The 24,404-nt window shown below is 53.7% G+C and overlaps 3 protein-coding genes across 5 annotated transcripts; 2 read left to right on the forward strand and 1 right to left on the reverse strand.

Moving 5' to 3' along the window:
* Positions 1–2,222: 2,222 nt before the first annotated feature.
* Positions 2,223–11,494, forward strand: POMGNT1 (protein O-linked mannose N-acetylglucosaminyltransferase 1 (beta 1,2-)). The gene is made up of 22 exons (XM_047725287.1): positions 2,223–2,354; positions 2,857–3,026; positions 3,651–3,765; positions 3,919–4,037; positions 4,679–4,744; positions 4,834–4,947; positions 5,741–5,858; positions 6,052–6,150; positions 6,317–6,444; positions 6,784–6,854; positions 7,083–7,158; positions 7,343–7,426; positions 7,516–7,557; positions 7,773–7,831; positions 8,162–8,234; positions 8,319–8,447; positions 8,533–8,658; positions 9,668–9,732; positions 9,930–9,974; positions 10,203–10,338; positions 10,612–10,721; positions 10,821–11,494. Exons 2-22 carry the CDS (start codon positions 2,907–2,909, stop codon positions 10,906–10,908), a joined length of 1,983 nt encoding a protein of 660 aa, XP_047581243.1. The 5' UTR covers positions 2,223–2,354; positions 2,857–2,906; the 3' UTR covers positions 10,909–11,494.
* Positions 11,495–13,637: 2,143 nt separating this feature from the next.
* On the reverse strand, positions 13,638–18,443 carry TSPAN1 (tetraspanin 1). Of its 2 annotated transcripts, none has more exons than XM_047725290.1 (8): positions 18,296–18,443; positions 17,787–17,851; positions 15,190–15,396; positions 14,906–14,980; positions 14,709–14,807; positions 14,474–14,629; positions 14,290–14,373; positions 13,638–14,118 (listed from the first exon to the last, which is right to left on the reverse strand). In XM_047725290.1, the coding sequence occupies exons 2-8, from the start codon at positions 17,841–17,843 to the stop codon at positions 14,071–14,073; spliced, it is 726 nt and encodes a 241-aa protein (XP_047581246.1). In that variant the 5' UTR covers positions 17,844–17,851; positions 18,296–18,443; the 3' UTR covers positions 13,638–14,070. The 2 variants fall into 2 exon arrangements, with proteins under 2 accessions (XP_047581246.1, XP_047581247.1); XM_047725291.1 differs by having other exon boundaries at positions 18,264–18,436.
* On the forward strand, positions 16,349–23,021 carry P3R3URF (PIK3R3 upstream open reading frame). 2 transcript variants are annotated; one of them, XM_047725292.1, is made up of 4 exons: positions 16,349–16,486; positions 19,163–19,347; positions 22,291–22,593; positions 22,876–23,021. In XM_047725292.1, exons 1-4 carry the CDS (start codon positions 16,422–16,424, stop codon positions 22,917–22,919), a joined length of 597 nt encoding a protein of 198 aa, XP_047581248.1. In that variant the 5' UTR covers positions 16,349–16,421; the 3' UTR covers positions 22,920–23,021. The 2 variants fall into 2 exon arrangements, with proteins under 2 accessions (XP_047581248.1, XP_047581249.1); XM_047725293.1 differs by lacking the exon at positions 16,349–16,486 and adding an exon at positions 21,289–21,347 and having other exon boundaries at positions 19,200–19,347.
* The last annotated feature ends 1,383 nt before the right edge of the window (positions 23,022–24,404 follow it).

The raw sequence follows: 24,404 nt of genomic DNA on the forward strand, positions 1-24,404 counted from the left end.
CTGTGCTTCCCCTCTTCCACTGGCCCTATATATTTCTATCACTATTTTAAGTTCATTTAATGGTTACCTCTGTAATATTAAGTAAAATATTTTTCCTTAGTGTCTCTCAGTCCACAGAAGGGTTATCAGAGGTTAAAAAAACAGATTTGCCTTTTTGAAAAATTACTCTGGATTTTGCAAGGAGAAACGATTGGAGGGGTACAAATCTGGAGTCAAGGAAACTGGAAGGCAAGAAACTGAAATGGCCTGGACCAGGGGCTGTTTGTGAGGTTGGAAAAGAGGCCAGAATGGAGAACTCTTAAGGAGGTAAGATTGACAAGACTGGTTATATTCATTTAATTATAGTGGCATTCATGATGGCTTGTTCAAGAAAACAAATGATTCGAATAAATATTATGGAGAGTCTACTATTTGCTAGCCAGTGTGTGTGGTACAGAGAATACAGTGATGAGCAAACAGACCCGGACTGGCTCCTAGAGAAGAGGATTCAAGGGTGACTCTTAGCCTTTTGGCCTGGTGCCATTCAAAAAGGAAGGGAACCCAGAAAGAGGACTAGGAGTGGGAAGAGATGATCACAGCAGGGATGGCTTTGAGTTGGAGGGGTCTGTGAAGATGTCCAGCAGGCAGCTGGACACAGGTCAGCCTAGAGCTCAGGAGAAATGTTAGGACTGCAGAAACAAGTGTAAGAATCTAGGCGGTTAACAGGTCAGGAGAGTGGATAAGATCTGTGAAGAGGGAGACTGAGCAGCAAAGATCAGAGAGGAGCCCTGAGCGACATCTTTTTCAAATGCTAATAAAATGTGCTGGGTTTTCTTCTATTCTCTAATACATACCTATTTGGAAAAATCACCGCCCCCCCCCCAAAAAAAAACAGTAAAAATCACCCATGTTAACATTTTGGGGGATACCATCCCACCATTTAGGAAGCAGGTGGAATATGGAGAGCTCAAAAAAATCTAACTGGTCTTCTGGCTTCCTCCATTTCCTTTTAAAACATTCTCCACCAAACAGTAAAGTTTCTGTTAAATAGTACTATATCACTTTTCTGCTTAAAACTTCCCTGTCTACCTACTCACTTCGGATAAACATCACCATCATCTAGAAACTTGTTAGAAATGCAGTATTCTGCTCTGCCCAGACTATTGAATGGAAAACTCTAAGAACAGAGCCTAGCAATTTGTGTTTTAAGATGCCCTCCAAGTGATTTTTTTTTTTTTTAAAGATTTTATTTATTTATTTGACAGAGAGAGATCACAAGTAGGCAGAGAGGCAAGGGGAAGCAGGCTCCCTGCCCAGCAGAGAGCCCGATGGGGGATTCGATCCCAGGACCCCGGGATCATGACCTGAGCCGAAGGCAGAGGCTTTAACCCACTGAGCCACCCAGGCGCCCCCCTCCAAGTGATTCTGATGCAAGGTAAAATTTAAGAACCACTGTGTTAGGCTAAGTTCTTTGTATGTATTATCTCATTAAACCTTCAGGACAAGTCTGTATTATTCTTATCAGTGTAGGGGGAGGGGGTCTTGAGAGAGGAATCGAGCCGGGATACCTCAGTTTGAATTCCAGCTCCCAGCTTTGTGACACTGGATCTCATTACTAACAGTACCCACCTCATGGGATTGTTGTGGAATTAAACGAGGTGGTGTTAAGTAAAGTGCTTGGAACAGTGACCGGCATAGAGTAAGCATTATATAAGCATACCCCCATTTCACAGATTAGGAAATCCAGGCTGAGACGTGAAGTGACTTGCCTAAGGTCTAGCTAGCGTAGTGGTAGAATCAGATTTTTAACTCTCCTTAGCCTCCAAAGGCACACCCTAAACCAGGGTGCAAGCCTTGCCGAAGCAAGGGAAGCGGGTAGCTGTGCCGAGGCCTGTAGGCCCTCTGACCCTGGCATCCCGAGTGGTCTCATCCAAGGCTCTAGGGTTCGCCATCCATGATGCTGGGGGCCAAGGATAAGTTGGGGGGAGGGGCTGCTGCTGTGTTCCAGCAGCCATCCCGCCCGCCAGTTGCGAAGCTGCCGGGGAACTGAGTATTCCGAGTGCTCGCCGGCCTCTGACACCCGCCGCTGCCGCCGCCGCTGCCGCCGCCGCTGCCGCCGCCGCTGCCGCCGCCGCTGCCGCCGCCGCTGCCGCCGCCGCTGCCGCCGCCGCTGCCGCCGCCGCTGCCGCCGCCGCCGCCCTAAGCACCGCCCGCCGCCCTCTCACCCCGCGGCGGCGGCGGCGGAAGCGGGGAGGCGGGGCGGACCGGGCCGGGGCGGGGCCGCGAGCGGCATGGAGGAGGCGGAGGCCGCGGCGCGCCGGGCAGAGCAGTGCGGGCCGGAGAGGGGCCCGAGCGGCGCCCGGGCCCCCTGAGCCGTGAGTCCTCCTGGGCGGGAGTCCGGGAGGGGTGGCGCGGCCGGGGCAGGTCTCCCGAGTCCTCAGGCGGCCCCGAGCCCTGGAAGGAGAAGAGCGGGGCCAGATAGGAGAGGGCGAGAGCGCAAGCAAGCGGGTGGAGGATTGGGGGCCAGGGTTGGTGGGGGGTGGTGTTTGTGCCCTATGCCCACCCCCAGGACTGGGGAGTCCTGGAGCTTGGTCTTTTTAGGGGCTGCTGAACATTGAGAGTCGATTACTTGGCCTCTGTTCTGGGGGCCCTGGGCAGCTCTGCCAGTTACCCCAGGCACCCCAGCCCCAGGGGAGTTTCCAGGTGACCCGACCCCTCTGAATGGTTCCTTTCCAGAGCAGTTGAGCCACTTTTCCCAGGTCACACAACCTGGATGTCTGCAGGAAAGAGTTGTTGGGAGGTCCTCCCTGGTCTCCCCAGAAGGCATCAGACTTTGGGAGGTACACCCTAGTCCCTGTGACCCTCTGGTCTTCTCAGATTCCTGAAGGCATGGGTTGGCCAGGACAGTGGTGACTCCCCAATCCGGCATGGACGACTGGAAGGCCAGCTCCCTCATCAAGCCCTTTGGGGCTCGGAAGAAGCGGAGCTGGTATCTTACCTGGAAGTATAAACTGACCAACCAACGGGCCCTGCGGAGATTCTGTCAGGTACAGAGCTGTCCCAGCGCCCCTGGGGGCTCCCTCCCAGCTTTACCCTAGCCTACACTATGGGCACTGGGACCTACCTTGGCTGCTCCCAACCCTGGAAGGAGGCAGCAGGTTCCTAGAGAGGAAACCTCTTTGTGTCATGCCCCTCCGAGGTGGTGGTTTGGGCCCAGAGTTCTGGAATCAGAACCCAAGTACAACCCCCTAGGCTTCTGACAGAAACCTGAAGTCTAATCAGGAAGGCTTTGCTCAGGGGCACCCACCTGTCAGGCCGTTAGAGCTAAGACCCAGGTCTTCTGATCCCCAGCTTGGTTCTCTGGGATTGGCTCCATCTGTGGGAACTAATTGTGGAGGGGACCAAGAAAATCAAGACCTCAAATGGAAGAATACAGGAGCTCTGGGTAGGGAAGGCCCTGATGAAGAGAAGGGTCAGGGCTGGTTCCCTGGAGGAAGTGATCTTGAAATTGGACCCTGGTTGGGGGGAGTAGAACTGGGTGGACAGAGGAAGGAGAGACAGGCCTCAGGCTCTCCCTGTGTCCTCATTACAGCCAGGGGCCTTCCTTTCAGGAAGACCCTCAGTGATCTGGAGGAGCACCCCTCCTTAGTCATCTTTACCCCTCCCCTCAGACAGGGGCAGTGCTTTTCCTACTGGTCACCGTCATCGTCAACATCAAGTTGATTCTGGACACGCGGCGAGCCATCAGCGAGGCTAATGGAGACCCAGAACCAGAGCAAGACTATGGTGGGGCCAGGCTGAGGATGAGATTGGCTGGTGGGGTGAAGGATGGGGTGGGGGTGGGGTTCCCCTGGGATCTTATAACTGAAATGGTAGGCAGATGCCAAGGGATGAGACTCTGCTGGAGAGAGTATCTCCATAACTGTCGCACCCCCACAGATGAGGCTCTGGGCCGATTAGAGCCCTCACGGCGCAGAGGCAGTGGTCCCCGACGGGTTCTGGATGTGGAGGTATACTCAAGCCGCAGCAAAGTGTATGTGGCAGTGGATGGCACTACGGTGAGTGGGCCACTGTCTGGTGTAGCGGCCCTGTATTCTCAGGGTATGGTTCCCTGGCTCCGGGATCCACAGCCTGGGTGGGTACTGCCTCTCTGACACTTTCGAGCTATGTGGCTCTGGAGGCCTCAGTTCCTTATCTTTAGGCTGGGACTAGTGATGTCAACTTGTCAGGATTTGGTGAAAAGTGTGTGAAATGTGTTACATGTAGTGGCATCTTATCAAAAGTGAGCATTAGCAGTAGTAGGCAGACAATTTATTGATTGCTTTATTTCATAACTATCTTCTGGTCCCTTCTTTGGCTTTGGCCTTGTCTGGGGCATTGGGGACCAAGGGGGAAATCAGACCTGGCTCCACTTTGAGGGGCTCAGTCTGATGGATTATGAGGAAGAGACATTCAGGGGCTCTAGGAGCTTTGAAAGCCGTGGAAAGGAGGGTTGTAGAAAGATCTGGTCTCTTTTTTGATGGGTAAGTTAAGGTGGTTTTCTGGAAGGGGTGGCCTTCAGGCCGGATTGGAAAAGAGCTGTTCACAGAAGCACAGGCAGGAGGGAGGTTTCCCACAGCTGGTTTTTTGAGTTCCTGTAAGGCAGAGAGGCCTCGAATGCCAGTGTGAAGAGCTGGCCTTGGTCTCTGCTGCCCGGTAGGTGCTGGAGGACGAGGCTCGGGAGCAGGGCCGCGGCATCCACGTCATCGTTCTCAACCAGGCCACGGTGAGGTTCTAGGGGTGGGGGGCCTGGAGGGCTGAAGCTGAGCCCTCCTTGCTGGTGACATTAACTCACGAGAGATATGACCCCACCAGGGCCACGTGATGGCAAAGCGTGTGTTTGACACGTACTCACCTCATGAGGATGAGGCCATGGTTTTATTCCTCAACATGGTGGCACCTGGCCGAGTGCTCATCTGTACGGTCAAGGTCAGTGACTCTGCCTGGATCCCTTTGTCTGTGCCCCCAGCTCCGACCTTGCTCATGGCCCTGGGTTCTCTACCCCTAAGAAAGCATAGTGGGAGGAGCCTCTGGAGGAAAGTAATGAATGTTCCAGTCTTGGCCTTGTCATTTATATTTAGCAGGTAGTTATTAAGCACCTACTGTGTGCCAGGCACTGTTTTGGGTGTTGGAGATACAACAGGAAGCAGCCTTTATGGAGCTTACATTCTGCAGGGCAAGATCAACCACAAAAAAGCCCAGTACAACGATAATGTCAGGAAACGATAACTTAATGAAGACAGTAAGGCAAGGAAGACAGAGTTATGGGTGATTCCTTTTAGAAAGAGAAGGTCTCTGTAAGGAAGTGACCTATAAGCAGAAAGCAGGAGGAAGTAAGGAGAGGGCCCAGCAAATACCTGGAGGAAGAGTGTCTCAGTAAGAAGGTGGCGAGGGCACAGGCCCTGAGGAGGGAAGGTGCTGTCATGCTTCAGGAGCTGCAGGGGTGCCTGTGGAACTGGAGATTCAGGGAGGGGAGGTGCAGATTGTGTGGGATCCTAGTAAGGATTTACTAGCCTGGTGACCTTGGATGATTCTCAGAATCTCTCTAAGCAGTTTTTTTATCTGTGAAAGGAGAGTAACCTCAGAGAGTTGTCGTGACTGTTTAATGAGCTAATGTAAAATAAAAGGTTTCGCATGGTGCCTGACACAGAGTGAGTGCTCCGTGCAGCCAGGTCTCCCAGAAAAGTGCCAGTGAGGCTGACTGCCTTCCCTGGTCTCCCAGGACGAGGGCTCCTTCCACCTCAAGGACACAGCCAAGGCTCTGCTGAGGAGCCTGGGTAGCCAGGCCGGCCCTGCCCTGGGCTGGAGGGACACGTGGGCCTTCGTGGGACGCAAAGGAGGTATGGGCACCATAGACCATCCACCCTGTAGTATCAGGGGCGCGGAAGGAGCAGAACCCCAAGAGATGGGGTGGGGTTGGGGGCAAAGAGGAGCCAGAAGCAGTGGGCTGGATGAAGGTGGGCAGAGAGCCAGGAAGAAGCTTTAAAACTGGAGCTTGGGCCTCCGTTGCACCTCATTCCTTTCCCTTGCTAGGTCCTGTCCTTGGGGAGAAACATTCTAAGTCACCTGCCCTCTCCTCCTGGGGGGACCCAGTCCTGCTGAAGACAGATGTGCCGCTGAGCTCAGCCGAAGGTGGGGTTAGTGGGGACTGGGTTCCAGGGCAGTGCCTGGGCTGGAGGTGGGCCTTGGGTCCTATTTATGAAGCTTTATTTTCTTGACTGGGTGCCTGGGGCTCTGTAGATCACACTAGCCTCGTGCCCCCTCACACATCCTCCCGTTGACCCCATCCCTCTGTCAGAGGCAGAGTGCCACTGGGCAGACACGGAGCTGAACCGTCGCCGCCGGCGCTTCTGCAGCAAGGTGGAGGGCTATGGGAGTGTGTGCAGCTGCAAGGACCCCACACCCATCGAGTTCAGCCCTGACCCAGTGAGTGGCGCCTGAGACAGGGAGGCTTAGACCCCTTCTCCGCTTGGCAGGGAGATCTAGGAAAGAGCCAGGCTGGGCTCTGCTGATCCCAGCCTGAGAGAGGGAACCAGAACCTGGGGATTTACCTTGACACGGAAAGATCGGGGGAGGGGAGGCATGTGAACAAAGGCCTGGAGTTGGATTTGGGTTGAGTGTGTGGAAGGGCCTGGACAGAGAGACAGACCCCCTGCCATTTCCCTCTCTACTCTGGAGTCACCTTCTCTCCAAAGAACTCTTCCCTAGGTGGGAATCCTGGTTTGAAGAGGGAGTGAGGCAAGAGCTAAAAACTTTCTCCCTCAGCTCCCGGACAACAAGGTCCTCAATGTGCCTGTGGCTGTCATTGCAGGGAACCGGCCCAATTACTTGTATAGGTGAGCCTGGGAGAGGGCCATTCAGCGCTGAACGGGAGGGTGCTTAGCACGGGGGACCCTTGGGCTCATCGGCCTGCGGGAAGAACTCTTGAGGTGGGAGGAAAGGCAGCAGATTCTGGGCCCATTCACCCATGTGGGGGGACAGGGGGAACGTGAGCCCATCTGTTAGCACAGAGGGGCCCTGAACTGAGGGGACAGAAAGGCCTAACACATCCCTGGGCTCCCCAGGATGCTGCGCTCTCTGCTGTCAGCCCAAGGGGTGTCTCCCCAGATGATAACAGTATTCATCGATGGCTACTACGAGGTGAGTGGGGTTTGGAGGCTATGGGAAGAGCAGAGCCTAGGGCCGTGGGTGTGGGGTAGCAGTGATTACAAGAGAGACAGCCCGGGCAAAGGCTGTGCAATATGGACGGCTTGGCATGGCAGATCCTGCAAGGTGGACGGGGGGCAGGTGGTTCACATGGTGACCAGTAGCCATGTCCCCCCAGGAGCCAATGGATGTGGTGGCACTGTTTGGTCTGAGGGGTATCCAGCACACGCCCATCAGCATCAAGAACGCCCGTGTGTCTCAGGTACTGCCTAGGCAAGGATGGAAGGGGCAGACGCCTGACCCCACCATCCACCCCAAAGCTCATATGCCCTCTTTCCACTCCCCACCCAGCACTACAAAGCCAGCCTCACTGCCACTTTCAACCTGTTTCCTGTGAGTAGTAAGGACAAAGCCCTTGGGCCTGGGGTGGGGAAACATGGGTATAAAGTCTGGTCTTAATAGACAGCAAGCTCTTGCCCTCTCTGGGCCTCAGCCTCCTGATCTGGAAAATTGGGGTAGTGCTGCCTGAGAAGTGAGATGGGGGTAGAGGAGGCACAGGATGGGAAGGGCCCCCTTGGGGTCATGCTGTCCCCTACCTCTCCCTGCAGGAAGCCAGGTTTGCGGTGGTTCTGGAAGAGGACCTGGACATTGCTGTGGATTTTTTCAGGTGAGGGAGTGCCACTTCGTAAATGCCTCTGTGAGTTGCCTCAGGCCTCTTTGCTTAACTGGCTTTCCAGGGAAGAAGGCAGTAGGGTGTCTGGGAGAGCTCTGTGGGAGAAGTCAACTCAAAAGTGGGGGGAAAGCCTGAGCACAAAGGTAGGATGGCAGATATTGGGGTTGGAGTAGAGTGTAGAAAGGATGGGCGAAGATAGTGGGGATCTGGGGGATGGGACACACAGGCATGATTCCTGAGTCCCATCTCCAGCTCTTCCAGCATTACTGTGTGACTGTGTTTGTCCTTGCCCTTCCCTGAACCCTTGGACCCTGCCTCTCTCAGTTTCCTGAGCCAGTCCATCCACCTTCTGGAGGAGGATGACAGCCTGTATTGTATCTCTGCCTGGAACGACCAGGTAAGCCCAGGGGATGGGGTCAGCTGGGGCATTAGTATAAGCCCCAAGCTAAGACCTCCCACCGTGGCTCCCCCCTGTCTCCAGGGATACGAACATACAGCTGAGGACCCAGCACTGCTGTACCGCGTGGAGACCATGCCTGGGCTGGGCTGGGTGCTCAGGAAGTCCTTGTACAAGGAAGAGCTTGAGCCCAAGTGGCCCACACCAGAAAAGGTGCCCTGGCAGGGTAGGGGGAGTGGGCTGGAGCCCCCCCGCCAACTCCAGACCTCTTCATCTTCATCCTCTTCCGGGCCCGTAGCTCTGGGACTGGGACATGTGGATGCGGATGCCTGAACAGCGCCGAGGCCGAGAGTGCATCATCCCTGATGTTTCCCGATCCTACCACTTCGGCATCGTTGGCCTCAACATGAACGGCTACTTCCACGTGAGTGGGAAGCGGAGTGTTGCGGTGGCAGGCACCGTGTGATAGACGGAGCAAGAATGTGGACTCCAGAGCCATCCCAGCTCTGCCACTGACAAACCTTGGGGAAAATCCCGTACCTCTTTTGCCTCAGTTTCTTGATTTGTAAAATGAGGATAAAAATCCTACCTACCTCGTTAGGTTTTGAGATGATGAGCTTTAAATGAGTTAATATATGGAAAAGGCTTTGGACTGCAAGCATTATGTAAGGGTTAGCTGGTATTATTTTTATTATTACCATTCTTAGTGTCAGACTGCCGGTGTGGGGAGGGTATTTCTGCCACCAGACACTTACATAGCCCTGCCAGCTCTGCCCTCTCCTGTCCTTGCAAATGTGGGGGGGCTCAGGCCTCTGCCTGAAGTGTACAGGGATGTCCCCAGGCCCCCATGCCTTACCTGGCTGTGTCCAAAGGGCCACTCCCCAGTTACAGCAAGAGTACGCTTTGAGACAACCCGGCCCAAAGGAACAGATGGATGGCTTGGAACCTCCAAGAAGCCAGAAGGACCCTGAGAGGCTGGCTTATACAAGATCCCAGTCATCTCCTAGAGAGGGGTAGGCATTTACCTGAGGTCACTGTCAGTACCTTAGTCACAGCACTTTCCTCCCTCTCAGCACAGCCTGTTCTTTTGCCCACCATGCCTGGTAGGGCCTGTTCTGGCTTCTGGGGCCCTACAGCAGCAAACCCCAGGACAACTACTGGGAGCAGGGACTAGGTCAGGGGTCAGTAGCACGAGCTGCTGGTATGGGCCTGAGCTCTCTAGCAACGGTGGAGCCCAAACTAAAGCTAGTAAGAGCCTGTCAAGGATGTGACAAAGAAGAGGATGGGGAAGACAGGAGAGGCTGGGAGGGGGCGGGTTAGAGGGACCTCTGTGGGTCCAGAGCTTCATCTGTGGGCCTTGTGGGTATGTGGTCAGTGGGTAGGTGTGGGCCTGACCGTGGAAGGCCTGATGCTTACTTTCACACCCACTCCAGGAGGCCTACTTCAAGAAGCACAAGTTCAACACGGTTCCAGGTGTCCAGCTCAGGAACGTGGACAGGTAGGGACTGGGGACAGGGCAAAGGGGAAGATGTCTGGGAGCCTTGATGACCAATCCCCAGTATTCCCTTCCAGCCATGGGGCCTATTTTTTTTACCCCCAGCCCTGCTGCCGCCCAGTACCCATGTGATCCTTTGCCTTGCCCCTGGAACCTGAAGGGTGACCCCTTCCCCTGACCCATTTTTCCTTCTCCTTCAGTCTGAAGAAGGAAGCTTATGAAGTGGAAATTCACAGGCTGCTCAGGTATGGCCTCTGCCAGTAGGGATATATGGCAGGGAGTGAGGAGGCAAATATTGGGTGTCTTGGCCCCATAATTTTGGGGCCCACTGCAAAATGAAAATCAGCACCTTGTTCAAAGATTAAGAATTTCAAGACAGCAATAGCAGAGCATTAAACTAAGCATGGGGTCTTAGGGTACCCACCTGTGACATAGGCTCTGTCTTGGCCTTTCTCCCCTACCCCCTGCTACAGTGAGGCTGAGGTTCTAGACCACAGCAAGAACCCTTGTGAAGACTCTTTCCTGCCAGATACAGAGGGCCACACCTATGTGGCCTTCATCCGAATGGAGAAAGATGATGACTTCACTACCTGGACCCAGCTTGCCAAGGTGCCCCACCAATACACCCACCCCATGCTTACTCCTCCCCACCAGATATAGGGAGCCTTTGTTCTGGGATCATCTTCTACCCTTGAACCTTCTCTTCATACTCTGGGAACCTCTCTTCCAACCCCTTTGTCCAGTTCCATATTCTAGAAGATGCTACATCTTGCAAATTGAGGAGACTATTGAGGAGGGGTGGGGGGTTGGGCCAAGCGTCCTCAATGCCCCCTCCCCGAAGCTCTCTGACCACTGCCTCTCCCCCTACCCCGCTTTTACCAGTGCCTCCATATCTGGGACCTGGATGTGCGTGGCAACCACCAGGGCCTGTGGAGATTGTTTCGAAAGAAGAATCACTTCCTGGTGGTGGGCGTCCCAGCCTCCCCCTACTCGTGAGTGACTCTTTTCTGCCCTGGAAAATGGGAGACTAATGGGATTAGAGGACATAGCTAATTACCTCTTCCCTATACATTTTCAAATTATCTTCCCAGGGTGAAGAAGCCACCATCAATCACCCCAATTTTCCTGGAACCACCCCCAAAGGAAGAGGGAGCCCCAGGAGCCGCAGAACAGACATGAGACCTCCTCCAGGACCCTGCAGGGCTGGGTACTGTGTACCCCCAGGCAGGCTAGCCCTTCACCCCATCCTGTAGGATTTTGTAGACACTGGTAGGGGTCTGGGTTGGCTTGTTTTTAACATGAGACTTAATTACTAACTCAAAGGGGAGGCTTCCCCTGCTCCAACGCCCCTGTACCTGAGTTGGAGGTCTATTTATTTACTTCCCTGTTGGGAAGGGCCAGGATAGTACCTGGGAATCATTGGGGTCCCTGGGCAGCTGATCCTGCCCTTTGCACACTCCCTCCTCCCAGGCCTGGTTCAGAATCTAACCTATTTATTGACTGTCCTGAGGGCCTTGGGAACAGGCTGAAGCCCAGAGGGCCTGGAATCCTTTCTCGGCTGGGGTGCTGCCCTGGGGATGGGGCTGGCTCTTACTCAGGAACCTGCTGTGCCCAACCCACGGATAGGCCCGCTGGGGCCCAGCCTGCTGCCACAGACTCACTCAGAGACCCTCAGACACAGAACCAGGCCTCTTCTCAGCCTCCCCTTTGTCCAGATTTCCAAAGCTGGATAAGGTGGTCATTGATTAAAAAAGGAGAAAACCTCCAGGGATGTGTTTTATGGTTATGTGTGAGGTGGTTTGGGGTGGGGGCATTTGTGTGTGAGAGAGAGAGAAAGAGAGATAGGAAAGTGAATGGTCATGATAGTTTTCCTTACTGTCCTCCACAGGGTTTAGCTTCGTTTGGGGCCATTTGGCCACCAGGGGATGCCCAAGTCTCAAACTCCCAAGATTTTTCCCTAAGCTCCACCTTAGGACAACAGAGCCTGACCTTAGCCCCACCCTACTTGGGGCTGAGCTTAGAACAGCCACCCTAAACCCCTTCCCTACGGAGCTTTTATCTTGCCTAGCTTGTCTGGTCAGATACCTATCCCCAAAGATGGAGCAGGAGAGCAAAAAGAGATGCTTGGGGGATGAGGGAGGTGATGGAAGAGCAGGTGAGTCTAGTGGGGATTGAAAGGAAGGTTGCGGGGGTGGCCTGAACTGGGCCGGCATTATTCAGGAGGCTGGGTCTGGGTTGCAGATAGAGTTATAGGAGCAAGGATCTGTGGCCCTCAGGCAGGGTACTCCGTGTGCAGATTCCATATCTAGGCATTTTTCTGGAGAGAAACCATTGTTTTCATCAGATTCTCACCTAACCAGTGACCTGAAGAGATGAGGAAGATATAACTTAGATAGCTCTGGAAGCACCAGGAAATGAATGCGATTGTCTGGAGGTAGTGGAAGAGAAAGCACTAAGGCAGGGGGCAGGACATTTAAGGGATCTGTCCAGGACTTGGGATCAGGAAGCTGAGTGTAGAACACGCCTCCTGAGAAGGGGTCAGCCTGCAGAGTCCTTTCAAGGTGAGCCTCGTGAGCTCCTTATAGAGAGCCTTGGCCAGGGAGGCAGGAACTGTCTAGAACCCCCGCCTTTTCACCAGCTCCACCCCTCCCACACCCACTGGTGCCTGGAGCCCAGCTCCCTGATGGCATAGGTGGCACAGGTGGTGTGTTGCTTGGACCATTTGTCGCCACCCTGACGCCTTCAATGTTTACTGGAGATAGAGCTAGTGCTTCAGGTGCCCCAACAGCCAGGTTGAGGGGAAGTTAGCCCATGACTAGGTAGAGTTCCCGCCCTGGGCAAACAAATCCCTTACAGCCTCTGTGTAGGTACCTGGTGTGTGAGAGAGGTCAGGTGCTGAAGCAGGGAGAGGGACTAGTGGCGACTTGCTCTCCCTGCCAGCCTCCCACCCCCAGTAGGCTTCTGATCTAGGCCTCAGACTAACTCTCAGGCACTGTGTGTGGCCCTGGCCAGGTTGTTGTTCCTTCTTGGGCTCAGCAGGGGATAGTAAATAGTTCTGGGCTGCCCTGGAAAAGCCATGGAGGAAAAATCAGGGGTCAAAGGGAAGCAAGGAGGAGCATGGTCTGCCAGCCTGGGTCTTGTTGGTCATAGCCTCCCTCGTTCGTGATGTCAGTCCTGGTTCAGCAGCTATCAGATCTAGGTCTGGGATCTTCTGGCTTTCAAGTAAATCTGATCCCACACCAGCCAGGACCCCACTAGGCCCTGGAGTCAGAGAGCCTGGGCCCAAATCAAGGCTCAACTCTTCAGGGAAGGTTGTAGATGTGGAATAAGTCACTTGGGCTTTCTAGGCCCAGTTTCTGGAGCATGGGGTAGTTAAAATTAAATAAGAGATCAGATCTGTAGAGTCCCAGAGGCAAGCCAGAACGAAGAATAAACAAAGTTCTTTCTAAAATCCCCAAGGCAGGGACAGGTGTGGGGCTTTGCCCCAGTGAGAAGGGTGGACAGCTTGGATCTCTGATGGTGGCTTCTGGAGGACTTCCAGAGCCTAAGAAGTGACCCTGTCCCATTGCCTTGGCAGTATTTCTGGTGACTCCGCCCCCACTTGGGCAAAGCCTTGTTATTTTCATAGCTTTCCAGTCCATTGCCCCTACTCAGGAGGAGGGTGGTTTCAGGCCAAAGTCCTCACATGTTATAGGAAGGCAGACTGGCCCAGCCCCCATGTCCTCCCTGAGTGACCTCCTGGTCATCCCTGTTAGGCTCCCTCCCAGGCCTGGAATTCAAGGGAAGGAGAAACAGGCACCCACCTCCACCCTACTTCTCTTCTGAGGCTTTTACAGGGGCCTTGTGAGTCATCAGCCCCTCAGGAATCTGAGGCAAGGCGTCCTGCCTCTCTAAGGATACACAGAAAGTTCCGAATGGAGACATTTTAATTGCGTGATGAGTTCTGTTGTGCCTTCTACATCTCCGCCCAGTGCCTGCCGGTTTTACATATGCCTGTGCGATGGTTATCTTTCTCTCATCCCCCAGGGGCTGCTGGGATCACCAAGAGCACCCCTGTGCCACAGGGTGTCAAGGGTTTGAGGGACAGACTGGAAGTATGGGCAGGAGAACTGGCACCTTAGAGGTTCTGTCCCCCCACCCCCTCCCATGGAAGGAAAAGTCAGGCACAGCCTGAAGCGGGCCGTCCCGTTTGGCCCCAAGTCCAGAGCAGCAAGGCCAGCCCTCTCTGGCCCAAGTGACACTGCTGGATCCTGTCCCCACCCCAGCCACTGCTGCTTGGCAGTGCCAGGGTGCCCTCCCAGATTCGTGGGTGGCAGCCGTGGCAGCGGAGGTAGAAGCAGACTATTTCAGGTTGCAGTACAGATACATGGACACGATCATGGCAGCCAGCTGATGGGAAAGGAACCGACAGAGGTGAGGGATGTGATCAGGGCCCTTATGCTTTAGTCCCCCGCCTCCTAGACACCCCACCAGAAGTCTCTCCTCCAGCAAGGCCTCCAAGATGGGTCAAGCACCCTGGTCTAGTGGGGTTACCCTGCCCCACCCTCCTCACCCTGTTACCTCCAAGCCCCCAATTCCAGCTGCCACACCACCCACAGTGGCAGCATTGGTCCGGATGTCATACAGAAGCTGGCTGAAACAGCCCTTGGGGGAGAGGGGAGAGCATCCACAGTCAGCCGCTGCACCCCTCCCTCATTCAGCACTTTGTGGCCATTAAAGCAGCCCCCAACCTTCCATACCACACCTGTACAGTCTTGTCCTTAGCCTTCTCCTCGGTGCAGGGTTCTACTGCTGTGCCATTGCCGTTGTCAGCACAGCAGTACGGGGGAAAGGTATGGTTCTTCATGAAGTAGGGAGAGCCCTCAAAATCTGTGTAGTTGTTGAAGCCACAGCACTTGAGCTGAAGAGGAGGAGGGCAGGGTGGTCAGCAGGGCCTTGCCTCTTTCCCCCACCCCAAAATGTCCCCCAGCCCACCTTACCCCTTCCATGGTGGTGTTCCACACTTGGGTGAAGTCCTTCTGGGACCCGTAGTCTTGCTTGATGGCGGGCACCACCAGCAACGTCAGGAAGTGCTCAGCCTGGGTGGGGCAGGCCGGTGCTCAGGGCCCTGGGGGCCACAGCCCACTTGCAGGGCTCTTCCCTGTCTTTCCCCCTTGCCCTGTCCCCTGCTCCTCACCATGGTGGTGTACACCAGGGCGACCACGGCAGCTGCCACCTCCGCGATGAAGATGAGGAGGAGGATCAGGAAGAACTGAATAGGGACCAGAGGTCTGAGTTTGGAAAGAGGTGGTCCCTTGTGCCTTACCTATTGCAACCCACACCCCGTATGGCAAAGCAGCGGCGCCCTCTGCTGAGGGCCCTGGAGTCCAGAGCATGGCTTGGGGATCTCCAGGGCCTGGATTCAAGGGTGAGGGGACCCTGGGTCTTGGTTATGGGCCCGGGGAGCTGGGTTTGACACACCATCATGAGAGCACACTTGTTCTCGGTCTGAGCACCGTAGCAGCCCAGGAAACCGAGAGCGAAGAGCACAGCACCGGCCGCGATGAGGAAGTAGCCCACATTGACGAACTGCATGGCACTGGACGACAGCGGCCCGAAGATCTTCAGGAAAGACGACCCGTCGATCGACACCCAGATGCCCACGGCCAACAGGGCGACACCACATAGCTGGGGACAGAGAGGCAGGCCTTAAAACGGTGTGGGCAAGCAGCTCCTTACCACTCATTTGAGATAGGAAGATGGAAAATGAGAAGCTTCTCCCTTTATTGGCTAAGGAGTCTAAAAACTCATCCTGTAGGGAGGAAAAACATTCTGTAGAGCCAGAAGGATGGGAGCTGGGCCACCCAAAGCCGGCACCAGGCTGCACAATATAAATGGAATCGTGGGTTCTAGAAATATCCACAGAAAGGGGGAGGGCAAGGCAAGACTTTCCCTCACTGCTGTCAGGGTACTGCTGCATAGCTAGGAGTGAAAACAAGTGGGTGAAGCCAGCTGGGGAGTGAGGGGGGGCCCTACCCCATTTCCTTGCTGAGCTGACTGCCTCTGTTCTGGGACAGGTGAAACAGTGGGGTGGAAGCCACAACAGGCTCAACAGTCACCATAGCAACAGAGGCGGGGCTGAGGTTTACACCTGCTACCAACCCTGGAGGGGGACTCAGTGAAAAGGGACACCTACCTTGGGGCTCTCCAGGATCAAACTCCTGGCCTGCCCTTCATCTAACCTAGACCTCACCTTGCCTCACAGGGAAAACTGAGGCACGAGGGAGGGAGTGCCGTTGGGGCTGCTCTCAGAGGCTCTCTGGCTCAACCCCAAATCACATGGAATTCAGAAGCCCAGATCAGGGGGAGGTACGGTCCAGATGCCACAGCTTTTAGAGAAAAGCCTCAGTGATCCAGGCACCAGTGGATAAATCAGCCTGATTCCACCTAGCTGTCCAGTCCCCAGCTGTAGAAACTGAGGCTAGAACCAGGAATGAGATGCCAGATTGTGGCTGGATCCCAGGCATGTTTGCCCAAGGATAGAGGGCTGGGCTCCCAGCCTACAGGGTCAAATTTCAAGGAGCCTGAGACTTGCCCTGCCTTGCCCAGCCAGGCAAAGCCTGAGCAACAGAGGCCAGAAACCAAACCGGATTTGCCTTTAACCCTCTCGGGCCTCTCCATATTGCTGGGATCCCCCTGCCTTCTCCAGATACATGGGCAAAGCCTACTTCTCTGAAGCCAAAAGAGGCCCAAGGCATGCACCATATCAATCTGAGAGGTAACACACCCGCAGCCCAATTTCTCCAAATCTCTCTATAGGTCATGTCTCCACCTCCTCACCTTCCACTCACTGTAAGCCCCTCTAATGTAGTTCCAAGATCTGTGGTGGCATCCTGCACTAAATCAGGTAGACACTTCATGAACCAGACCCTTCTGACCTCTCTGAGATCGTGGGCTACTTGTTTTCCTCTTGTTGCTCTTTCTCTAGCTGCTTCCAGGTGACCATTTCTCCACATACTCTTTGTAAGTTGGGTTTTGCAGAACTCACTTGGCCTGAGTGCTCTTCCCCGCTCCCATGGTTTCACTGACTGTTTGTGGTCCTGTGACTTCCAAACATCCATGTCCAGCTCCAACCGGAGCTGCAACCCCATTGGGTACGCAGCTGCCTGGAGGACATCCCCTGGGTTGCTCAGACCAGAGACATGGGCTTTATCTTCAAAGCTTCTGTTTCCCTCACCCCTCCTTCCGTCCCTCAGCCGCCATCTGAGGGCTTTGTCCTTCATCCATTTTTTCCCGTCTCCACCGTCATCTCCAGGGTCATGCCTCATTACTCAGTTTCCTCTGTTCCTGGTTTCCTGAACAATACCTGATTTCATTACCTCTGGGCCTTTTTTGCATGCTTTACAACCCCTTCACCCAGCGCAAATGCCCAGCCACAGCTGTTTCCTCCAGATAGTCTTCTCAGACCAGGGTTTAAGTCCCTCATGGGTCTCCTATAGCCCCTGTGCTAAGGCCAGACATTATATGTTGCAACTGTCTACCTGGCCTGCTGGACCTGAGATCCTCAGGGGCAGAGAAAGGGCTCACTCACCTTTCCCCCAGCACTTAGCACAGAGTCTTAGGCAATAACTGTTTGTTGAATGAATAAGTGTTTCTTGATCTCTGCACTGAGGTCTCCGGGCGTCTCTCATTTCAACTCCCCATCTGTCCTACAGAGCCACTAAATTTCCTTGTACACCAGGTAAGCATGGGAAAACTCTTCCCCCCTCCCTGGGCCCCCAATGCCATGAAACAGCGGCAATTATTCCTGTTAGCCTATCCCACCTTGCCCTAATTTGGGTCTGAAGCTTCCTGGTAGGGAGGAGCTTCTCCTAGGCTTTTCTACCCCAACTGTGGCAGCCAGGCTGCTCCTGAGACCAGGACTCAGCATTTGGGGAGACTTCTGCACTCTATCTGAATGGGAAAAGTGTGCAACAGAGTCTGGGCCCAGCAATCTCCCATTTCCCAGCTTGGGCTCTGCTGTGGTTGTGACCCCCTCCCATAGGGAGGCCCGAACAGCCCACAACTCCCATACTTACAAAGATGAGGAAATTGAAGAGGATCATCATGGTCTTAAGGAAGCTGAAACACTGCATGGTGGCTCCTGGGAGGCAGACAAGTGGGAGTTAGGGATTCCTGCTGCCCACCTCTGCTACTACCTGGGCCGGCCCTTGCACTGGGAACCTGTCATACCAGATTCCAGCATCTAGGACCCCTAAATCACCCTGTTTCTCCTACATCTAGCCTCTGACCCCTCAGGGCTTCTCCAAAGTCCTATCCTGACACCCCTGCCTCTCTGTAGGGCCCAGGTCCTCTCCCAGCACCCGACACTGGGATACTGATCCCCCAGCTCTCTCCACAGGCACCCCAAGCCCAACTCCCACACCATAGGTCACTCCACGCCCTTCCCTCGCCCTGATATATCCCGGACCCCTCCATCAAACCAACCCTAGGCTCTCAGGACCCTCCCCCATTGGCCTTCCAGTTTCCCAAACCCGTTTCCAGGTTGATTTTACTTCATAGGATGATCTCAATCCTGTGCCATCACCTGTTCAGGGCTCTTGGTAGTTCTGAAGGAAGGCTCTGCTGAGGCTCCAGAGGGGACAGCCTACGCAAGGGATTTGCCACTCCAGTGGGCAGGCAGTGAGACGGGGCTGGCTCTCCCGCTCCACCGCTCACCTACAGGAGGGGCAGCCTTTTTAAAGTCCTGGGCTCACCTTCCTGCCCGCCCAACCCTACAGCCAGCCAACCTCTTCCTTCCCTGCTGCCCCCTGCTGCCTGGAGATCTGTCCCCATAGCCACCGGAGCCGCCGGCCTCGTCGTCGTCGGCCTGGCAACGCCAACCACAGCAACACCCTTCCTGATCCGAAGGAGGAAGAGAAGTGAGAGGGTAAACAAGTGGCCTCCAGAACCTCGAACCTCACGCGCCCTCGACCACAGAGGCTCTGGCCTGCGGATCCATTCCTCCATACCCCGTGGGCTCCCGGGCCCACTCATCTGCCCAAGCAGCCGTCTATGGAGGCACCCACAGATCCACACACAAACACCTAGCCGTGCCCATGAGTGCCCATGAGTGCCCATGAGTGCCCATGAGTGCCTATGAGTGCACATGCACTCTGTGCTGTGTGTGCACTGACTCCCAGCAACTGAGAAACCACAAAGCAACCTCAGAGGGACATACTTAAAGTCTGTCTCCCCGTCTCTGCAAGGAAATGACCCAGGTTTAGCAGCTTCTACCCCCTTCTCTGAGGAGCAAATGACTTCTGGTCCTTTTCCCTATACAGAATCTCAATTTCCCCATCTTTCTCCTCCCTTCCTCTTTCCTCCTTACCCATCTCCCTCCCCAGGCTTTGCTTCCTCCCATCCAGTGTTCTTAGCAATGGGCGTCCAGCACCCCTTTCCTTTCTGCCAGCAGGTGGCGCCATGATCCCACAAAAGCATCACCCCCACTTGTAAGACTCCGCAGTCCCAATGTGACCTCTTCAACGGCTTCACTTGGACCCCCGCCTGTCTCTTTCCACTGCCGGTCCTCCTTTCCACTCCAGTGCTCCGGATATCGAGGTGCTGGGGAAGTTCTGGCTTTGGAGTCATGCAGACCAGGTACTTCCATGTTACTTCTGCTGCTGCTTAGCTGTGCGATCTGGGGCGGGGTTTGGGGGGGCCGTGTGGATTTCTTAGGATTGATTTTAAGCTCAGGCTGGTCTATATAAGAAAATAGTTATAGGGAACTTAAAGATTTTATTTATTTATTTGACAGAGAGAGCTCACAAGTAGGCAGAGAGGCCAGCGGAGAGAGGGGGAAGCAGGCTCCCGGCTGAGCAGAGAGCCGGATCTGGGCCTCAGTCCCAGGACCCTGAGATCACTACCTGAGTGAAAGGCAGAGATTTAACCCACTGAGCCACCCAGGCACCCTATAGGGATTTTAAATAAGATTTTATTTTATTTTTTAAAAAAGATTCTATTTATTTATTTGACAGAGAGAGATCACACTGAGCCACCCAGGCACCCCTTAAATAAGACCTTAAATAAGATTTTCTCTGGGACAAACAGGAATGACCACAGAGTGGGAAGGTCAGAGTGTGGAGAATCACAGCCAGAGGGGGTGTGAGATGGATGAAGTGGACTTTAAAAAAAAAATTTAGGGGTGCCTGGGTGGCTCAGTCATTAAGTGTTTGCCTTCTGCTTAGGTCATGATCCCGGGGTCCTCAGGTCTAGCCCTGAATTGGGCTCCCTGCTCAACGGGGAGCCTGCTTCTCCCTCTCCCATTCCCCTTGCTTGTGTTCCTCTCTCCCAATGTCTCTATTCTGTCAAATAAATAAATAAAATCTTCAAAAAAATTTTTAAAAATGTAAATATAGTTGACATTAATTATGTTTTTTTTTTTTTAAGATTTTATTTATTTATTTGACAGAGACAGTGAGAGAGGGAATACAAGTGGGGCAAAGGGAGAGGGAGAAACAGGCTTCCCACTAAGCAGGGAGCCTGATGCAGGGCTCTATCTCAGGACCCTGGTCTCATGACCTGAGCCAAAGGCAGATGCCCAATGACTGAGCCACCCAGGCACCCCTAATTTTTGTTTTCTATAATGGGAGGAAACAGCTGAAAAAACTTGAGATAAGGGGCCAATAACATTAATATCTGTGTAGATCATATATTTTTTTTTAAGATTTTATTTATTTATTTGACAGAGAGATCACAAGTAGACGGAGAGGCAGGCAGAGAGAGAGAGAGAGAGGGAAGCAGGCTTCTTGCTGAGCAGAGAGCCCGATGTGGGACTCGATCCCAGGACCCTGAGACCATGACCTGAGCCGAAGGCAGCGGCTTAACCCACTGAGCCACCCAGGCGCCCCTGTGTAGATCATATTTTAAATGCATTACATATATGGTCTTTTCCCCCCTTGTCACAGCAATCCTATGAGATAGATGCTCTTTTCTCCCCTTTTTAAATATGGGGAAACATAGGCACAGGAAGGTCAAGTACTTTCCATGATCACACAGCTTGTAAGTGGCAGATCCAGGATTCACCCCTAGTTGGTCTGATGCTAGAGTCTCTAATTTAACCACCAAGCAGACTGTCTATAGTGATGGGATCTCTAAGTGAGGAAGAGCCGACTTCCAGAAAGAACAGGAGAGGAGGCCTTGGTCTGGGACTTGAGGAAGAAAATGGCCAAGGCCAAGTGGGTTTATAGGTGCAGTGGCTAGAAGTTGATGGGAGCAAGGACCATTTTCTAAGACTGAGGATAGCAATAGAAGATGGAAGGGGTGTGAGGACTTTTAGGGTGGTGCTGAGGACCCCAAAATCTCCTAGCAAGTTCCTACAGGAACAGAGAAGATGGAGGCTCGGAAGGAGGGCTGGAGGTGGAGTAAGAGGGAAGAGAGAGGGGGCAGATGTCCACCACTCCACAACAACTCAGTGCAAGGCCTGGCTGAGCCACTCACATTCCTGTCTGCTATAAGAAAGGGTTGACACAACTTACGTTGCCCTGAGGACCTAGGTGTTCCTCCAGCTGCACTAATTCATGGCTTTCTCTTTCCCCTCAGGAAGAATGGGAGCCAGGTCACCTCCATCTATGATCCCAGCGCCCAGCACATATGAAGTTGTTAGTGAACAATTCCTGAATGATTGAATGATTAAATGAGTGCAGAACAGCAAGAGTTAAATGTCTGGGCTTTGTACTGTAGCCATCAGGGATTGGAACCCCTGCCTGCCTCTAATTGTGCGACCTCACCTAACTGAGCCTCAGTTTCCTTATATAGCTGATCATTATTCATGGCTTCCATATCTTCCATATCTGTGAATTGACCTACTCACTAGAATTTATTTGTAACCCCACGCCAATCCTCATGTCACTTTTGCGGTCACTCACAGACATTCACAGAGCTGCAAAAATGTTGAGCTGCCTCCTTCCCATGTTCTTAGCGGAAGCTGAATAGGAGGGTTCTCTGCCTCCTTGTTTGACCTCTTAGAATGTATACCTGTTCTTGTGGTCCATTCAGTGTCACATTTTCCCCATTTTTGTGCTTGTGGTGGTGATTTTGCTGTTTATTGAATAATGCTGAAGTGCTATCTAGTGTCTCTGAGCACAAGAAGGCTGCAATGGGCCTTATAGCCGATGTGACCAGAGGCTGATAGGAACGTAACCCTGTAGGAGCGTTGGCTCCATTTGCTAATGTGCTATTTGTGGTGGGGACTTTATTAGACTAGGACTACTGTGAATAATGAGAACTGACTGTATATGAAATAGGAATAATGATAGAGTAAGGTTGTTGTGGGATTAATGAGAGAGTGTTTATAAAGTACTGGGTGCTCTTTGGCACCACAGTAAATGCTTAAGAAACGTTGTTAATATTGTCAATGTGGGTAAATGAGAAAGCCAGGAAGTAATTTTCCCCTCCTCAGAGTTCCTTTTCCCTAGGGGCCAAGCTGAGGTTTTTCTGGCCCTTGGGCTGGACCCATGGAGAGCACTGTGACCCATGGGGTGGGGCAGGGGACCAAGACCTATAAAAAAAGAGCACCACCCTTATGTGGACTCTATGTCATAGAGGCTGCAGCTGCCCTGTCCAGGCGCACCCTCGGCACACTACAGAAGCTTCCTGTGCCCATGGGGCCTTCTCAGCCTTTCCGTGCCCCTCGGCCCCGGGGCCTAAGCTCCCCCTACCGTAGGCCAAGGCTAGGCTGGCCTCGGCCTCGATTTCCGAAGATGTTCAAGTGTAGCCGCAGAACATACCGGCAGAAACCCCAAGGTCCAACTGCCACCCCTGCAGCCACCAATCCTGCCACTGTGGCCACAGATATCAACAACACTCCTACCGCCACCACCAGTGTGTGGATCCTTCCGCCACAAGGTTAGCCAAGGGCCTCCTGGCAGGGTGGGAGTTGGGAAAACCAGGGCCATTCGTTTTCCCCCATCTTAGCCCTGCAGAGGCACTCTACAGGGCATACCCTGTGTGAAATACCACCCTCAAAGTATGGTGGGGTCTTGATGGTAGACGTCCTAAAGGCTGAGAGCCTTAATAGAGGGTGTATTGTCTGAGAGAGGAGGGCCTGGGGAACTGTGACTCTAAGAACGGTGGAGCTTCCAGGACTGCTGTCTTCCTCACACTCTCCCCTCTCCTTTCTCTCCTCAGTTCTCAGACACCTCTGTCAACCTGGCAGCTTTCTGATCTTCTAGAAATGTCCAGAAACTAGTCCAGAAGCTTGGCTGGCTCCAGACCTGCATCTCCTAGGGGCCATGGGTGGTTAACAGCAGGCAAATACAATCATTTCTGTTGCAGCTGCTTACTCCACTGTAAGGTGTTTCCAGACAACTATGCTGGGTAGGAGGGTGGGTTTGGGGCTGAATGCTCCCAGGGACAGGCTTCAGTGAGGACAGCTGGGATCACAGTTAGACAATGGAAGGACAGGACAAGGTCAGCAATGCACACCATTTCTCAACGCACACCTCAGCTTTTGGTCAGCCCCATGAGGTAGGGGGCATTTCCCCCCACTGCACAGGGAAAAGGGTTTCCACAGACATCTTGGAAGTTACAGGGAGCCAGGTCCTTGAGGAGGGAGGTAGAGGCATGGATCAGACAGGGACCGGATGAGAGATTTCAGGACTTGAGTCTAACTCCAGGAGTGCTTCAGTGTGAGCTGTATGTGGCTCTGTGGCTGCGGTGGTCAGTGTGTGGATGTAGTTGGGGTGTGTGTATGTGAGGCCAGGACAATGGGAGTGTGAATGGATGTGTGGGTGGGTGTGCCTCCGTGCATCCAGGTGTGTTTGTTAGGGTACAGCCGTGTGCCGGAGGGAGGCATCCCTGAGAGGAATGAAGGTCAGGAATGGGGTGTGGGCAGCCTGAGGTGCGAGAGGGTTGCTTCTGGGGAGGGCAGGCCACCTTTAACCCCTGAGCTATTCCCTGAGGCCAGTGTGTTCCAGGACTGTCAGCTGCGCTGGGTGCTGGGCGGTTAGGGGTGGGGCGAGACTGAGTCCAGTCCAGAAAGGGGGAGGGTGCTGAACTCCGGCCTGGGGATTTTCCATTTGGCTTTCTGAGTGTGTGCCCATGTGTCATCAGGTGTAACTGAATTGCTGTGGGGTGTGTCTCCATGGCGTTGTGTCTTAGTGGCGGGAAACACTGTGAGGGACTCTTCTCCAAGGTGTCACTGTATGAATGGGTGTGTGTCTGGGGCTCCCCTTCCCTGAGGGTTGGGGGTGGGAATGAAGCCTGAAAGCCATGGCCTGGCCCCCTGGGGCTTCAAAAAGCCTGGGAGGAGAAAATGAATTGTGTCCGTGTCCTTCCATTCCAAGGCTTGCCAGACACCAGGACCCAGAGAGGCAGGACCAGGCAGAGACGTCACTGCCACATTGCACCCAGACTGCACAGGCTGGGGGATGAGGCTCCTCTGGTGTGGGGAAAGTGGTGTTGAACCTCAGTCAAAGCAGGAAGGTGGCTGGGCTGCTGCCCAAGGCCCACCAAGGGGCCCACACGTTTAAAGACACATGTCACAGTCCATGAACATATGCAGACGTGTAAACAGAAGTAGACTCACAGACACACAATGCAACAAACACAGGTGCATGCAAGTACAGGCTTATAAACAGAGCTACACACTGCCACTAATGCACGTGGACCTCCCCAGCTGGCAGATGCACCCACACATACACATGTTTATGAAAGAA

The sequence above is a fragment of the Lutra lutra genome, chromosome 4, assembly GCF_902655055.1.
Source record: "Lutra lutra chromosome 4, mLutLut1.2, whole genome shotgun sequence".
In the NCBI taxonomy this organism is placed as follows: Eukaryota; Metazoa; Chordata; class Mammalia; order Carnivora; family Mustelidae; genus Lutra; species Lutra lutra.